General features: G+C 34.1%; 1 protein-coding gene across 3 annotated transcripts in view; it reads left to right on the forward strand.

Annotated features, from left to right (window-relative positions):
* The window catches only part of DPYD (dihydropyrimidine dehydrogenase), an 811,527-nt gene that overhangs the window by 230,415 nt on the left and 561,990 nt on the right, over positions 1–19,122 (forward strand). For all 3 annotated transcript variants that reach the window (XM_081225179.1, XM_081225181.1, XM_081225180.1), the window contains 3 exons: positions 2,517–2,713; positions 8,901–8,982; positions 17,842–17,929. In XM_081225179.1, coding sequence (XP_081081305.1) covers positions 2,517–2,713; positions 8,901–8,982; positions 17,842–17,929 — 367 coding nt within the window. The remainder of the gene's footprint in view (positions 1–2,516; positions 2,714–8,900; positions 8,983–17,841; positions 17,930–19,122) is intronic.

The raw sequence follows: 19,122 nt of genomic DNA on the forward strand, positions 1-19,122 counted from the left end.
TTGAATACAGCTAACCTTTTATAATATATTCCTCAACTAGTGGAGATATTCTGAAATATCCAAGAAAACTTTGTCATGATTCCCCTATAGTTTATAGTTGCTATTGCTTGGTTAATAAGAACAAGTAGAGTAATTGAGGAAAAAATATAGCTACCAAATATTTGTGTTCATTTCCATTAAGTACCATTTTAAAAAGTAAGAAAGATTTAAATGAGAAAAAGGATACTCTCAAATTAGAATTGGTAAATATCTTTGCATTTACCGTGTTTTGTCCTTTTCCATTTAGAGAACACTGCATAATTATTAGAAAATTATACTGTTTCTGTCTCCAGAACGTGAGGAGGCTTGGGGGAATATTACATGGCCTCTCTCTGTGTCTCAGTCATTCCATTTTTAAAATCAGGATAATTTCTCCCTTGCCTCAAAATAATATGAAAATTATGGGGAAAATGCTAGTAAAGTCAATATGGAGTGATGAAAGAAATGCACTTTCCAGATGAGTGAAAAGTCAGAAACCACAGGGCGATTATACAAGGAAATCTATTTAAAATGTTCCTCAAGATTATTCACTTACAAATAACCTATAAATAACCATCCTTTTGTATCACTGAGGAAGAACTGCATGTGTTACTCATTTGTTGAAACCAATCACTGGAGTTCAAGAATTTTGAAATTCATCAAAATCTTGCTGGATGGCTACTACTATGTGGTACAATTCTACTGTGCCCTGGCATTCATTACAGATGGGAAGAGAAACCCTCAGATTAGGTTTACATGTATTAACTCATTTAATCCTCATATTAGCCCTATGAGATAGATATTATTAACCCCACTTTACAGTTTGAGGAGACTGAAGCATGGAGATGTTAAAACACTTATTCAATACTGTACACCGTGAGAATGATGGAGGTCATGACTCAGCCCCAAGAGCATAATTTTAAAGCCAGATCTCTAAACATGTTGCTTTTGTGATGAAGTTTACAAAATTTCATTCAAATATTCAGTTCATCAGAAAAACTACCAAGGTTGATGCACCCTACTATAAAACTAAGGGAGAAAATCCAGTGCAATAATAATTTACAAATAACAGAACAAAACATTGACCAATCTTCAGTTTATGAGTCCATTTTTGCTCACCTGTTCAAATTACTGTTAAGTACATTTATTTAGTTTTCAATTTTAATTTTGAATTTTTTTCTTTTCTAAAATTTGTTTTTTTTTAAAACAAATTGAAGTTTCCTGGTGAAGTTCACATTCTTATGTATTTTTTTGAACATGTTCATTATAGTTATTCTAAAGTCTATCTTTGATAACTACACTTACTGGATTATGTATGCATATCTTTATGTTTTCTGAGTTACTGGCAGTTCTTAGTTCTCAGTTAATGAGAGGCCTGGGCTTTTTTGATCAAAAGCCAGGCCTTGTAGATGAAAATTTGTAGATGTTGTAGTTGACTTATTATCCTCCACAGAAGGTTCACCCTATCATTTGGGAGGTAGACAAGAGTGAGACCTTATCACCTTCATCTAAATCAGTCTGGGTTACATGTCTTCCTCTGGTTTGCCCCACTTGCAGAGTACAGCCCTCCAGAAGTTTCAGCTGTATGCTAAGGTGTGTACTAGGACTTTTTCTTCTTCAGCTACTCCTGTACTCCAGTTGTTTCTTCTGGCCTCTCAGAGTGCAGAAAGCTCCCTTCTGCTTTATAGAGATTTGTTTTGTTTATGAACACTGTGTCTCTCTAGTCCTAGAAAATTAGCTAAAATCTCTCTTTCTGTCTCTTCTGAGCCGTGGTCATCTATCTACAAGATCCTTCACTCTGCTAAGAAGTGGCAAATTCCCTCAGGGTAAAAGTAACTCCTAAACTGTCACCTCACTTCTCTGCTATTCCCTTTTTTCTGAGATCTTGGCTCCTCTAGTCAGCCTTACTTCAGAGGCTCTCCAGTGCTTCCAACATATTTTTGAAATGTTATCCTTCAAAAGCTAATCTATCATAACCAGAAGCAGATGTCATAAATTATCTACTGAATGTCTGTGTGCCAGGTTAGTTCTCACTGCTGGTTATACAATGGTAACATGTTTTTAAAAATATTTAAAGCAAATAGTAAGTTATATGTGTGTGTTTTTATATATGACATATTCTCTGACTCAAGAACTAATGTTCCGCTGACTAACATGGAAACGTGGCACACATGGTAAATGGTTTCATTAATAGCATACACAGTATGATACAGGAGCTTAGAGGAGGAGCACTTAACTTGGACCAGGGCTGGAGTAGGGAAAGTGAGTCAGGAATGCTTCCTAGAGGACCTTAGACAGGAATTTCAAAGATTGAGAAAGAGTTAGTCAAGCATAAATTGCCATCGGCTTGACCCAATATAGCTTCTAAGTATGGTAATACTTAAAATGTACTGCTTATTTCTATTAAAAGCACAAATGGATTGGAAACATTAAAAATATGTTTGAGGACGTAAAAGTCAGCTTAAAAATTTTAACCATGCCAATTGATTTCTCCGTAGGTGTTCAAAGCAATGAATATCCCACAAATCAGGAATCATTTTCTGCCTCCCCCAGAAAAAATGCCTGAAGCCTATTCTGCAAAGATTGCTCTTTTGGGTGCTGGGCCTGCAAGTATAAGTTGTGCTTCCTTCTTGGCTCGATTAGGCTACTCTGACATCACTATATTTGAAAAACAAGAATACGTTGGTGGTTTAAGGTAATGCCTACATTTATTTCATGTTCACAGTGTCAAAAATGATGGGGTAAAATGATTATGAATATTGTTGGTTCGTAATCGTATAGGAACTTCAGGCTCACAGATGGTATTTTAAGTGTTCTTTTTCCAAATGCTCAAATTTTGATTTCATTATTCACTTTAAATTTGCAGTTGGCTTTAAGCAATATTTATTTTAAAATTTCTCTGTCTAGTTCTGTGAATTTAAGAGAAATCTCAGCAAAATATTTTATGAATAGAGGAACCAATCATATGAAAGCTTATTTTAGGACTTCCCTGGCTGTCCAGTGGTTAAGATTTTGCCTTCGAATGCATGGGGTGCAGGTTCAATCCCTGGTCAGGGAGCTAAGATCACACATGCCTCGTGGCCAAAAAAGCCAAAACATAAAACAGAAGCACTATTATAACAAATTCAATAAAGACTTTAAAAAAATGGTCCATATCAAAAAAATCTTAAAAAAAAAAGAAAGCTTATTTTACCCCTGTGAGTCTTTCCTTTAATGGCGATATATATATATATGTGAAAATTATGCAAATTAGAGATGGGGAAACCAAACTCCACAGAATATTGGATGATTCATTTTGTTGTGTACACAGACGTGCTGTCCTGGTCACGTGTTTTCATTCTCCAATCTCTTTAAGTTTTGCATTTGATTACAATTATGTTAGAGTCTACTAAAAATGCTCCATTTTAATGTACATTTATGCAGTGTTTATCTCATAGATACCATATTATTATTTACTATTAATCAGCATCGTTATTAAACCAGGATTCAGTCACATAATCATTTATTCCCATGAAGATTCATACACTGAAATGGAAAATATTCACTTTGTATCTGATTTTCAGAAATTCATATTAAGCTTAGAAATTGGATGGAGTTTGCTTTATTTAAAATAAATGGAACTCTATAGAATGTACAATGGAGAAAAGGCAATCTCTTCAACGACTGATGTTGGGCAACCTGGACAGCTTACATGTAAATCAATGAACTTAAAACACTCATGCCATATAGAAAAATAAACTCAAAATGGTTTAAAGACCTAAATATAAGACATGACACCATAAAAGTCCTAAAAGAGAACAGAAGCAAAACATTCTCTGACATAAATCTTAGCAATATTTTCTTAGATCAGTCTCCCAAGGAAAAAGAAATAAAAACAAAAATAAGCAAATGGGACGTAATCAAACTTAAAAGCTTTTGCACAGCAAAGGAAATCATCAACAAAACAAAAAGACAACCTATGGATTCACAATAAGGAAATGGGGTTTAGGTGAAATAGATTTGGTCATAGAAAATATTTTGAGAACATGTGTGATGTAACACAAATTTAAAGTGTGGTACCTGTAGCGTAATAAACTAAAGCAAAGTTCTATCGGAGTATGAACATTATGCTTTAAAAAGAATGGAAGGAGGTTGTTACTGGTTAAATCCATTTTGATAAAAGAAACATGAACATATAAGAACGATTATTTTTTTAGGTTATCTGGGCATTCCACTGATTGTACTAAAGGATTTGTGGCCACAAGGAAAATTTCTTTCAAAACTTTAGATTGTTAAAAGAGCACATATAGAAGAATGAAAGTTTTTTTTTATAAGTACAACAAACTTGGGAAATAACCATTCCAATTAAATTCCATCTTCTATCCTTGTATCCCCTTTCTCAACACGCAGTCTTGAGGGTAATCTCCCTCTGTCCCTTCCTCCCTCCTTCCTCCCTTCCTTCCTTCCTTCCTTTTTTATTTATTGATCTCCTACTATGTGCTGGTCATTGTCTCGGGCCCTAGAGATACAAAGGTAAATAAAGCAAAGTGCCTGTTCTCATGGGGCTCGTATTCTGGTAGTGGGGGGGTGGACAATAAAGCAACAATAAACCAACTATAGAGTATGTCAGGTGTTTATAAATGCATGAGGGGGTTTCAAAAATGGCAGTTTAGTGCTGTCCCTCGAGCATTTGATATATGGAATAGATAATTTTTAAAATATGGTTATCCTCTAGTCTGTACAATAAAATAATCTTCAAAGAGAATTATGTAATAATTGGTGATTATAATTATTTTTATTCACTCCCATAAAACAGAATATTAACAATCAAAACAAAATAATTTCAATATTAAAGGTATAGTTCACAGTTTCACTATTTTAAAGTTTAAACCCAAGTTAAAAACTTCTGGTCACACAAAATTATAGAATTGAAGTAGATTCATGTTGCTTCATGTGTTATTTTATCAATCACAGATCAACTATTTAAACATTGGAATACGTAGTCTTGCAGGGGTGGAGACACATGCTGCCTATGGCCATTGGAATGAGGAATATGCTTGTAGGTGAATCAGCATGTGCCAGTGGCTGCTGTTTAACTGGAGTTCTCCATATTAACTGTTCTGTAGAACTCAGTTTATTAATGAATGAGTAATAAAATTGGGATCATTTAAAGCTTACACTTTTTTTAACATCTTTATTGGAGTATAATTGCTTCACCTTCGATAGCTCAGCTGGTAGAGCAGAGGACTGTAGACCTGACGCATGTGGATATTTATTTTAAAAACATTTATTACTAAAACTCTGTAGCAACTGTAGCCATTATTTAGAATTTAGATCCACCAAAGAGTTTTTTGGGGGGAGATGGTGTTTAGAATATCACTGACTTGTTTAGAGTCACCTGCTCATGGTGATAATACAAAAAGGCTTATTTTTGTCAGTTTTATAACTTTTTAAATCGTCTAAAAACAGTGCACCTCCTTATTGCCTGCGCCTGGACTTGGTGTGATGCTGGTAAAGGAATAGAGTACGAGTTTAGGGTTGAGCAGCTCATAGGAAGGAGTTGTCTGAGGACGTATGTTGGGGTGGAGGAACCAAAGTTTAGTTTGGGGTATAAAAAATTTGAGATACCTCTTAGACGTCCAAGTGAATATAAAGGTCTGGAATTTAGGTTTGAGGATAAAAATGTGGGTGCCGTCACATAGGGATGGCATTTAGAGCTCTGAAATGAGGAATTTGCCTGGTATCTGGGGTGATAGTGTTCCTATTAAAGCCTGCTGAGACCCCTCTGCTCCATTGCCCGTCCCCTGAACACAGCATGTACACTTTTTTTCCCTCCTCCCCCTTCTGTTCCTCCTTCCTTATCATTTTCCTCATCTTGAGATGCCTTCATTTGTCTGAAAGCTGATCATATGTCACATTTCACCTGATTATCTCATGTTGCAATAAGCTAATTCTCCTTTGAAACACTCTCATTTACATTTGGTATTTGATACTTGTCACGTTGTACCATGAGAGTGTGTGTGTGTGTGTGTGTGTGTGTGTGTGTATCACCCATCTGCTGACCTCATCCATTGGTGAATATAATTGTGTCATGTTTATAACAATCAATAATTATCTCCTTATCCCCTGCCTACTTGATTATGATCAAATCTAACTCTTTTTAGTATCTCACATTACTCTTATTTCCTGTAGAAGATTCTTGGAAATGTGATTCTCACACATCTATTCATAACACATGTGCTAAGTAAGTGTTGGCTACAATGCTTTCAGGGCAGTATGTGATTCTAAGCAGAGCTGCTCAAGCCCTAGCTAGCAGCCTGGCATTCCATTTGCTCTGTTGGCTACTTCAGTTTTCAGAGTTATACTTCCTCCTTGCTCTGGTTTCTTCTTGTTAGGTTGAGAGTGTTCTCCTTTCTTTCTGTCAATAGAAAAATTGTTCCTGCTTCATTAACCTGCTGTTTCAGAGCCATATCTTAAATTAGAACCATTGACCTAAACTAGCATCATTTTTTTTTCTTACATATCATATACTTCTATTCAGAGCCCATAAAGATCCCAAGTCAGAGGAAGGTACTCAGCCTCACAGTGTATCTGTCTGTATTTAGAGGCTCATCTTGCTGTGGTTGGTTTATTTAGCTAGAATTTTTGCTTTCATGTCTAGCCTTTTGAGGACTTTCATCAGATTCCAATGTTAGTCCATTTTCAGTCTCTCTTCCGCAGACCCCCAGGCCTATCAAGACTGGGTGTCTGTTTGTGCCTACTTATAATCCATACTATTTAAGAATTTTTCTCCTTAGCCTCGGAAGGTACAGGGAAGGAAAAAAATAACTTCTATCCTCTTAGGTCAGTAGTTGCCTTGTGAAATAAACTAACATGATACAAATTAAGGAGAAAAACAGTGTTTATTAACACATGTATTGTACAAACATGTGGGATAACTCAGTGATGAGTCATTCAGAGAAGGGGGGTCAGAGCTTGAGGTTTATGTAGCATCTTAACAAAGAATGATAAATTTGTGGAGAAGTGACCAGACAAAGGAAAAGGGGTTTATGCTTTTAGGGACAGCAAACTGTGAGAAGGTAAATATATGGGGGAAACTAATGGAACATGAGTTATTTAGTAAGGCTTGTAATGTAAGTTCCTCTTGGTGCCCATCTTTGGGCTGGTAGGGGTCTACAGTTGTCTCCTGGTGATTAAGAGTTTTGCCCTTCTTGGTACAGGAAAGGAAGACACAGCATTGCAAATTTACGTACTGCTTTTTGGCAGATAATAGGGGACTGGAGAGCTTTTCTTGTATCTGTTTCTTCTTAATTGTCTTCAGCTCAAAATAATCCTCTGCCGAAGTGGCATATTGGGAGGGGCATATTCTGCTACCCTACAAAGGCAGAGTCCTGTGTGGTGCCCAGAGCATTATGATAACCGCTGAGGTAGTATGGTTGTCCAAAGATCAGCTTAGGTGGTTTTTCTTTCTTAACCTATGCCCTAAATCATTCTTATGTATAATCTTACGCCCTAACTAGATAGAAAGCTCCTTTAATATAGGACCTTGATTTTGTACTGTTCAGTACTTTGCATTTTCTATAGCACTGAGATGAACATGGTGCTTTGCTGATTGATGGATGGAAATTAATTTAATAATCAAGTTCTTAAGTCACCAAAGAATGAAAATACTACAGATGCACTTTGGAAGACCTTGCACTGAGTGATCCAGAAAGTTCATCTTCAACAGTTATTTATTTATTTTACAAATCAATCTCTATAGTGCTTGGATATAGCTCTTCCACTGAATGTACTACATTCTGTTGTCATGATCTGTTTATGTATCTTTGCTCACAAGAATGAGAGCTTATTAATAGTGGTAATTTGGTCAAATTCAGCATTAAATCACTGCAGCTAACACTGTACCTGGTATTTTGTAAATGCTTGTTGGATTAATAGATGAATGACTACATGAATTGCTGTATATTCATGAACATATGTAGCCTTTTTATTGCTATAAGATATTGAAAAGTTATTTGAACTTACCTTTAATACTATGTATGAACTGTTAACTTTTGAAGTGATTGTATTTGAAGACAGAAAACAATGAGCACTGATATCAAATAGGATTACTTTTTAATGACTGAACCCTTTTGGGACACATTGCTTTCATAGAAGATTGTTTTACTGTAAAAATATTCTGTAGATCACATTACGGAACTTATTCTGTAATGTCCTGAACAGCATGGTAATACAAAGTTACAGATTTGAATTTGAACAAGCTAGAGGTATAGTTATAGAATATATATGTGTGTATGTATATATGTTATGTATATTAAACACTGTATACTTTCAAATTTTTTTTTTTTTTTTTTCTTTTTCTTTTTGTGGTATGCGGGCCTCTCACTGTTGTGGCCTCTCCCGTTGCAGAGCACAGGCTCCGGATGCGCAGGCTCAACGGCCATGGCTCACGGGCCCAGCCGCTCCACGGCATATGGGATCCTCCCAGACCGGGGCACGAACCCGTATCCCCTGCATCGGCAGGCGGACTCTCAACCACTGCGCCACCAGGGAGGCCCAAATTTTTGTTTTTTTAAGATTTTCTTTTCTTAGGAATTTATAGAAGTGTTAGTAAATAAATCAACTAAATACTGTAATAAACTTAAAAGTATAGGCCAATTGTGTACTCACTATTTGTTTTTCATTGTTTTTATTTATTTGCACATCAGTTTCTACTGTTTCTCTTGTAACCCATATCATATTCTGTCATGCATATAAAAATGTGGATGTCCTCACACTCACGTTATGTGATATGAAAATACCCTCAGAAGAGATACTTATTCCTTTAATACTGATCAATCAAGACATGTTGCATTTTTTAAATTGGTGATTTTCCCACAAATGCTTCTCGTTTTTATTTTTAGTATCTCTGAAATCCCTCAGTTCCGGCTACCATATAATGTAGTAAATTTTGAGATTGAACTTATGAAGGACCTTGGTGTAAAGGTAAGTGAAAAACATAACACTTACATGTGTATTGCTCCAAAAGAAAGGAGTAAGCTCTACACTAAAGATTAACAACAAAATGTCACACACTTTAGGAAAGAACAATTAAAAGCTACACCAGGCAGAAGCAGAAAGATGCTTTTCCTTGCTTAGGGCATTTGTCTGTCTACTGTCTGAATGCCACTAGCCTGGAAAAGGGCAATCAATAGTTCTCATCTGGCACGCCTGCATGTGATTAATTGTCTGTAAGAAACAAATTCCTAAATTGCTTTAGGGGTTCAGTGCAGCTAATAGAAGGATTTGGTTGCTTTAATCACGTTTTTTTCATGCAAGTTTTGTGCACTCTGAAACATTTGTATTTCACAATTTGGAACATAATTTCTTACAGAGGTTTATTTTATTTACTATATGCGTAACGTCAATAGTGTTATTGTGATAATCCTTTTTCAACATAAACAGTTACTCAGCAAGGTAGAAAGCAACAGCTCTGTATTTTTGATTGTTTTGTGAAATAAATATTGTGTTCTTTTAAAGATGGTCAAAAAATTAATACATTTTACTTTCGTAATATAGCTTTAGATATTCCTATTCTTTTGTATTATTTAAGAGTATCGTACTCTGGCTCTTCACCTGAACATATTCCTATTTTTATTTCAAAAATTTTACTTTTCTGTAATAGGTATAAGATAATAGATTAACAAAGTACTATGATTTACATAATACATTCTGTAAGTACATATGGGAGCTATTTTGAAAAGTGCAAACTATTCATGGCTCTTGCATTTAGAAATAAAAATTAAAATAACCAATAAAAAGGGAAACACTCAAAACAGTATTTTGTGCATTTACACTTATAATTACATCTTATTTGGCAGTGGTTAGGCAATGAAACATTTACACATAATCACCAAACAAGTAATCTTATAACAAGTATGCAGTACAGATGTGCACAACTTTATGAAAACAGAGTTCAAAAATAGTGTTCAAAATAGATTTAAGGGTGATTACTTGCTTTATATAAATATATTCTGAAAAGTTCGTTAAATGTATTTCATTTTGAATGCAAGTTCTTACCTAAATCTCATTAAATAAGAACATGATTATTGAGACTTCAAACTCATATATTAAGTGATACTTCAAATTGAAGATGAATCAAAAATTAATTTGACACCTCTGAATTCATCTTATAAGTAATTACAAAATTGCATTTGATTTTTACCGTACCAGATATATTGCATAAATTAGGGCATACCCATTTCTCTTACTAGCAAACTCAAGACATAACAGTAGTCAATGCACTGAGTGCCAGAAAATGTACATTTCAGCTACAATTATGCCACTTTCTAATTTTATAGTCAGACAACCTTGACAAAGTCAATTAATGTCCCTTGCCTTGGTCAACATTTGTTCAAAGGGAAAAGTATGGTACTACAATTTGTGTAAAATATAAACATATCTGCTTATATATGCCTGGAAATATATGTGCTCTAGAAATGTATAGAATCTGATAGTATAGATTGCCTTTGGGAAGGTGTAGGAAGGAGTTTATCACCATTTTGTAAATTTGAATTTTAAACCCTATTAATTTATTAAATTATCAGGAAAGAATTAGAACCTGAATTAAAGAGAAGGTTAATACTGTCTTGTCCATCACTCTGAGGAGAGACAGTAATGAGGTTCTTTTTCAGCTTTGAGGACTTGTATCCATTGATGAAATGCATGCATCTTTTATGACTTATCAACTTTATCCATGAAAGGATATATATTTTTAAAAATGTTCTACACTTGTTACCACATTTTTCTCATCACCAAATTCTTCTTATAACCTGCCTTCCATTTTTACCTCTCAACTAACACTGTATATTTTAAAGTCAACAATAATTTCCTGGCAATGAAACGAATTTTTCTCTGGGTTTATACTGTTTGGCTCCTGTGCAGCATGTGATATATTCTGATATGTATGCATGCATGTATGTATCTATGCATGCATTTATGTTCATGTATGTATGTATTTTTAGCTTTCATGATCTAGCATTATCTTGGTTATTATCTGATTTTTTTCTCTTTCTAGTAGGTTTGTTTCATTTATTTGATAAATAATTATTGAGAATTTACTTTTGCCTAGAGGTGTGCTAAGGACTTGTCTAGAACCATCTTTCTTTTGAACTGCAGTCCTGTAATCTTAATAGTTTAATGAACACATTTATCATCCAAATAACATACACTCATCATATATAAACTTAGTTTAATTCATCATCTTCCCTCCCAACTATGTTCTTCAGCTAAATTTCTTGTTGAGTAATTTCAATGTATTTCATATCTAATAGCTGATAGATTAGTTCTTGTTTATTCAAAGATGAATTTTTCCAGTCAAATATTGTGTCACAAAAAACCCCTCTATTTGTATGTTATATATATATATATTTTTTTCTTCCACTGTTTCATTGTCACTAGTATGTTATAAAAGTGGTAATGCATGGCATTTTTTCTGATCTATGAAATAGTATTTTTATCATATTCAGTAAATGTTTTCTTTTTCTAGACTTAGAATAGTAACATTTTCTAAGTTATTTTGTTTTATTTTAACAGAGGAGGGGTGTTAAATTTTTTAATTGCCCCTTTTGAAAATTGATGTTCAGATAATATATTGAGTTATTTAATCTTTGCATTTCTGGAATATATACATTTTGCATCATGTTTTATTATATCTGTACATCTAGAACTAGGTTTTTTCTATGAGTTTTTTAAAAAATATTCTTTTGCATTCACTTATTTATGCACTGAATATTAAAACTGTAAATAAAACAGGGAATAGATTCTGTTGCTCGCTTTATAGAGTTTCAAAGCTACTGAAAGTCTGTCTTTGTTTTGCTTTAGTTTTTATTTGTTATCTTTGCGAGTTTTGATTATGCTATAGATTTTGGTTATAGAGTTATGATAGCTTTATAGAAATAAATTTCCAAGCATTTCATTATTTTATTATTGGGAAGAATATTGTCTTGATACTTATATTTTTCCTAAATTTGAAAATTTTATCCATCTGATTTCAGTCTTTTTATGAGAAACAGAACATTGATGTTTTAAAAAAATCTTCCAGTCTTTCCACCTATTTTATTCTCATGCTAATTTGGTCAGTATATATTTTCCTAGAAAAAATTTCTGTTTCATTGAGACTTTTGAATTAATTAGCATAGATTTAAACATATTATTCTAGTATACAATAAAAATACCTCATCTGTACCTGTGATGGTATTTGCTCTCGCATCTTAAAACTTGTATATTGTGTGTTCTTAACTTTTTTTATTGATAAGACTAGATAGTGGTTTCTCTAGTTAATGTATTCTTTGAAAGAATCAGGTCTCAGAGTTTTATGTTTGCTTATTCACTAATTGCTGACTCTATTAATTCTTTCCCCCTGCTATGATTACACTTGCTTGTTATTCTTTCTCAACCTTTTGAGTTGCATACTGATTTAATTTTTCTAGGTTGAATAATTTTTCCCTTTTAAAACAGAGTTTTTAGGATAATATTTTTATTTGCTTCTGTATTCTTGTGATAGAATTCAAATTTTAATTTTTTACTTTACTTATCAGTAAGTTATAAGATTTTTAACTTATCAAGCATACTCTCAACTAATTTCACATCAAAGGATTTTTCCTAGTATAATAAAAATATTCTTTAGAAGAAATAGCCTCTAAGCTGTTATATTTTTATAAAACTATTTATTTTAGAATAAAAAATTCAGCATAACCCACTGTCAATTATTTTTAACCCTAGGTGGACTTTAACAAAGTCTCCTGTGATATTTGTGTCTGAAAATGTTACCAATCTTTTAGACTAAATACTCTTTTTCTGTTTTGCAATTCAGAATTTAAGTATATATAAATATTCTTGTTTCACAGTCTTTATAATATTTCTACTGACTTTATTTTTTAAAGCTAAAAATGTAAATCTCCATAAAGATTTTACATTTTTCTAAATATGTTTAAAATATGTATATTTGTTATTTTTCAGTATTTTGACAGAATTCTATTTTTTTTTATGTTGGGGGTAGGAGTTTATTAATTAATTTATTTATTTTTGCTGTGTTGTGTCTTCGTTTCTGTGTGAGGGCTTTCTCTAGTTGTGGCAAACGGGGGCCACTCTTCATCGCAGTGCGCGGGCCTCTCACTATCGCAGCCTCTCTTGTTGCGGAGCACAGGCTCCAGATGCGCAGGCTCAGTAGTTGTGGCACACGGGCCTAGTTGCTCCGCGGCATGTGGGATCCTCCCAGCCCAGGGCTCGAACCCGTGTCCCCTGAATTAGCAGGCAGATTCTCAACCACTGTGCCACCAGGGAAGCCCCAGAATTCTATTTTGATTAAACTAAATTTATAATTACTAGGAATTTGTCTTCATAATTTGAACAAAAATATCTGAGCTATCTTTCTTGATAAATTTTCTACATCATCTTGTTTGTCATTATGTTTATTTGCAGCAAGCATTTCCATCATTATAGGATGTTACTGAAAACTGATATGAAGTCATATTTTATCTCTACTGGAAGGCGAGAAACATGTGTATTAAGAGCCAACAAAATAATTTTGTGTCTAAAAAGAGCTGAATTTATTTTTTAAATTATTTTGTCTTATTTTCTATGTTAGAGAGTCTGAGCCAAATTTTCTATCAGAAAAATGTGAAGAGCATGTACATTATTATCTGCATTTTTTAATAATGGGTGTCACATAGTTCATTTCAAAAAAAGAGTTCCACACCAAAAACGTTGTAAACCTTAATCCTACGTTAAAAATATTATTATATGTATGAAGACATATTATGGATGCATAAAGAAAGTTTTTGTCAAGTCCCGGAGTAGATATTAGGTGGAACTTTGGCTCAGGGTTTATTATATTCAGCCCTTCTATTGAAATAGTAATAACTCTTACACTAAGCTTGATGTGGAGCAAATTTTATTCTCAATTTGGCTGGGATGTTTGAGTACCCAGGCATATATTATTAAAGCCATTAGAGGGAGGTTAATATATGCTATAATTCATATCTAAGAAAATCATGACAGAAAATATTACATATATAAAAAATATGGGAGAAAAAGGAGCAAAAACACAAACAAAATGCCCATTACGTGATTTTTCTAACATAATATATATTTAACAAATAATCTTAGGACTTCATAGTATATCAGCCACAAAATGTTTTGATGTCTGTAGTTGTCATATAAACCAGTTTTAGTTAAGTTTTACATGACTTGGTCCAATTTCCTAAGGCATAATGTAAGCAAAATTTTAACAGTTTGTCAAAGAATCTTTCTCCTGTTCTTTCTGAGAGTGAGTTTTTGATTTGATGGCAAATATTTGGGGGTTTTATACTTTAGAAAAGGGAAATTTGACTAGATTCCCCAACATAGGGAAGAGTCCTGATTATTAATAGTCCACTGATTATTGTTATTATTGCTTTGTTCTCATTTGCACCATGGAGCTACTTACTGCACAGTGATGGATATTCTCCCCCTATCCCACAATGTCTGGCTACAGTAAGTAAAGTCTTACTGGTCCCAGTCCCAGTAAATTAACACTAGGAGTTAAGCTACTTGTCTTTCCAGTTTTCGATACACAAAAGTATAATTCAACTTTTTTGCTTCCTCAGTTGCATGCTCTTGCCTGCTAGGGTGGAAACAGACCGAGAAACACAAAATGTTTGTGCATCCTTTCTGTATGTTACAAATTCAGGGACATGTTCACTCTATCAGGGTGGAAAAATTGGGATATTTTCAGTCCCGTTTGATAAATTACATAACTCCACTACTCAGCTACATACACACGCACACACACACACACATGCACACAAACACTACCTCAGGAAGGATGGGGGTATTTCTTCGATTTTTTTGCTGAGTCAATTAATAAACCAAACCTAAAGTCAAGTATTCTGAGTATCACTTCCACTGATAGACCCATTGGCAGGGCACGCCACTGCTCAGCTTTGGAAATTGTAGTATTATTCAGTTTACTAAAATTTTATTTAGAATATTTGGACCTGTAGTTTTCTTTTATGTCTAACCTTCATTGTATATTGTTATTGAGGTCATTTCAAAAAATAAGCACTAGAACTTTTTATCTTTCTTTATGATCAGAAATAGTTTAATAAAAAATCTCTTTGAAACATAAATTAAAATTCTAAAACTTCATTATCTGTTACTTTTAATAGCATCTAACTCTACTAACTCTAATAGTAATAACCACTATTAGATACTTAGTACTAAATACTTTTAATAATATGTGTTTATTTAATTGTCCAGTTTATTTCATGGTATTTGATATGTTCCCGAGTTCTGAATATTAGTTGTTAATCTCACCTTGGTTGTTCCCTGGTTGTAAACTTTCAAGTGGTTCCTTTATCTGCCAATAAAATTAGAACTAGTATTTTAGTAAAACAAAAATGCCCCCCCGTGTTATATCCAAAGTCATTTTATCCCCTTACTTTCTCTTTGTTTTCGTTGCTTTGCACTTTATACCCCAGAAACACTACATTTTCAAGTAGTTCTCCACATGCAGTATGTTGTTCTGTGCCTTTGAGTATGGTGCTGGTTCTGCCCTTCTTTCTCAAGAGACATTAGAGCATAACTGTTGCACGTGCTGGTTCTGCAATTAAACTACATATTTGACTTTGGTAAAGGTTGTCAAAGCTCTCTTGTCCCTTAGTATCATCATCTGTAAAATGAGGATAACGATACCACTCCATAATGCTATTGTGAGGATGAAAGAAGTCCATCTATGCAGTATTTAGAAGAGAGTCTTGCACCTAGTTAGGTACTCTATGCAAGTTAGGTGCAATTATTGTTTTAATGGGTAAACTTTGTTCTGCTTTGAATCAGTTTAGAGACTTTTGTTTTTAGGAACATGTTGACTTCAAAACTCAAACCTACCAGACATTGTGCTTCCTTATGTATAATGGTAAATGAGTGCAAAATTGAAGCAAAGTCTTGTATTTTAGAGAGTATATACAGGCACATACCTGAGAAGTAGACCCCTTTACTTCACTCAAGTGGCTAGTCCCTGATCTTCATAAGGTTCATCTTCTGCCCTGTGGAGGGCAGGCATATTAAAGTCTCCAGCATACTAGCTACCCCTTGCTTATACTGTCCACTCTGCAGGATGTTCTCAGTGTAATGGATCACAATGATGTTCTGTGGTATGGCCAGATCGTTTCAGATTATATATATTATTACAGAAGAGAGTTGACATATTCCTGAGGCAAACCTGTAAATGAATATTCTTATCTTGCCCCCATGAATGTGAACTGTTTCTGATCCCTTTTCCACAGAAACATGATGAAACGTGTGCATTCATCGTATCAATGGCCACGTGCAGTGTACCTGTGGCCTTACTAATCTGCAATAATACCACATCTGTCACAGACACTGCAGTCAGGGCTTCACTTTGGTCAAGCGTGCAGGAGTTTACAGTCATTCTCCAGAAATCATCTAGTCTCAGCAGGGCCAGACTGGGAAATGAAACAGAAGTATAACATGGACCACCACCATCTTTCCCCATCCCACCGACTCCAGGCTATCACTGTGGTTGATTTACTCTCTCGACCAGGGTTTCAGAAGTTTTCTGGCCTTCCCAATATTATAGCTATAATAGCTCTTACTTTGCAGACCAGATACCCAACGTGGGGATTATTTCTACTGACATGTATAACAATTTTTATTATACACTTGGAGACTTGGGAATAACCACTAACTAGGTCTGTGATCCCCTTAGACCCACTGTGAACCAGAGTTTATCCAGGTTCCATTTTTCACCTTATCACTGTAGGTCCCCACTCTTCAGGTATCAATGTCAGTGAAGAACCTTGTCCAGTGTCCTTGAAATGTGTGATTATGCTCCCTTCCCCAGTGTACAGTCACCTGGGTAAATGGCTGTAATTCCCTTTGGAGAAGGAATAGAGGAATCATTATAGTATTTACTTGCCAGGATGTTTCAGGGTCTTTCTTTCTAGGGGCCTGACAACCTCTTCAGTCAGCAGGTTCAAGATCTGAAAATAGGCTCATGTCTGGAATTAAGCAAAGTACTGTGATTTTTAATAGAAGTATCTACCCTCTGACTCCTGACTTTACTCATCTTCCCTGGACAATGTCCTCTGTCAAAATCCTATCCATTTTTTAAGATGGCTTTATCGACAGGGAATTATTTTCAATATCTTACAATAAACTGTAATGGAGAAGAATTTAAAAAAGAATATAGATATACACACATATATATGTTTAACCAAATCACTTTGCTGTACACGTGAAACTAACACAATATTGTAAATCAACTATACTTCAGTTTAAAAAGGGCTTTATTGAAATCCCACTACCTCTCTTTTTTTCTCATCTATATGACCTCAGCCAAAATGAATTTCACCATCCCTTGAGTTCTTGTAGATATGTGCTGATCACACTCTGTTATTTATTATACTTATTTCTGTACATCTTCTGCACAGATCTTGACTGTACATTGAGGCAGAAACTGTGTCTCATTTATCATTTTATTCTTTAAAATGCCCCACATAGTGCCTTGAACATACTAATTAAGCTGTGAAAATTTATTGACTTGATTTTAAATACACTAGCCTTTCTTCTGGTACTTAATTAAAAGGCAAAAATGCATTTAGCTATTGAGTAAAACATGTTTGTTCTATTTATATATTATTTAGTATACATAAGCCTATATACTAAAAGATAAAGATATTTTCATATGTATATATGGAATTATATATATGTGTGTACAGAGATTTTATTATTTTCGATGTTAAAGATTAAGGTTTTAATCATTCAAATGCCAAAATACAGTTACAGAAATGTTTTTTCTTACAGATAATTTGTGGTAAAAGCCTTTCAGTGAATGAAATTACCCTTAGCACTTTGAAAGAAGAAGGGTACAAAGCTGCTTTCATTGGGATAGGTGAGTAGCTTACTTTAAAATATTTTTCATTATAATATTTTTTTACTTCCTGATAATATCCAGAAGAATAACTACCTTCAGATATTTTCATGGTAGAAGTTGTGTCTCTTCAGGGAGGAGCAGACAGATATGAATGGCCAAAGAAAATTTCCTATTTTGTAACGTGTTGCACTACCTCACCTCATTATGGATTGACTTTGGCAAGACTGTCTTTATCTTCCCATTCTCTCACCATACTCTCATCACCAGCGAACATCTAGGAAGCAAAGTGTTTGCAACTCATGCCACAGAAGCTCAGAATTTGGGCTTAGAAATATCTTGATGCTGTAGCTTTCTCTTTATGATTAAACAAATTGGTTAAATTGATATTAAAGAAGAGATTTAGCTCATTTTCTTTTTCTATTTTTTTCAATATTTTCTAAAGACTTTTCATATTTGGCTGAATTTTAAAGACGTTTAATCATAGTTCTGAATGTCACATGGACAGTGTATAACTGCTAAGGCAATTAATGTATCTTATGGTTCCATATTTTGCCTAAATATCCCATGGAGATTGAGTTTTCTAATACTCTTCCCTTCCACTTCCTGTATACTGAGAAACCAGAAAGAGCAAATGGTTGGTTTAATTTATTCTTTGTCTCATGACCTTTGTATTTATTCTCTTATATGATCATACTATGAACAATTATGGCGTATAAACTAAATGCATCCTCATGTCTTTTAGTTTGTCTCCTCTCTGGTTCACATTCTTTGAATAGGAATGTCTAATAAACCTACACAGAGGTGAAAACTGTTCCATCTCTTTAAGTAATCACACACTGGATAACATTTATTTTAGGGCTCTCTTTTTTCATAGTGTTTCTGGAGTAAAATAATCAGGAATGCTTTACTGTCTACTAAATTTTCTTATCAGAACGGTATGTGTTCTCTTACTAGATAATTGATACCAAGTTTAAGATCAACTCTGTCACTCCCTTTACTTAAATGAAAAATTATGAAGAGGAAGATGAATTTTCCTGCCTTCTAGCTCCTAAATATCTTTACTGAGCCTCCTTTCTTTCAGAAACTTGAGTGCCATTGTCAGCAGTAGTTCCCTATGTTATCTAAGTACAATAATCATGCGTAGATAAAAAGAGGAAAGAGAAAATATCTAGGGATATATACTCTAGGTTCCATTTTTAGCAGCACTACCC

The sequence above is a fragment of the Mesoplodon bidens genome, assembly GCF_964165515.1.
Source record: "Mesoplodon bidens genome assembly, chromosome: 2".
Taxonomy (NCBI): Eukaryota; Metazoa; Chordata; class Mammalia; order Artiodactyla; family Ziphiidae; genus Mesoplodon; species Mesoplodon bidens.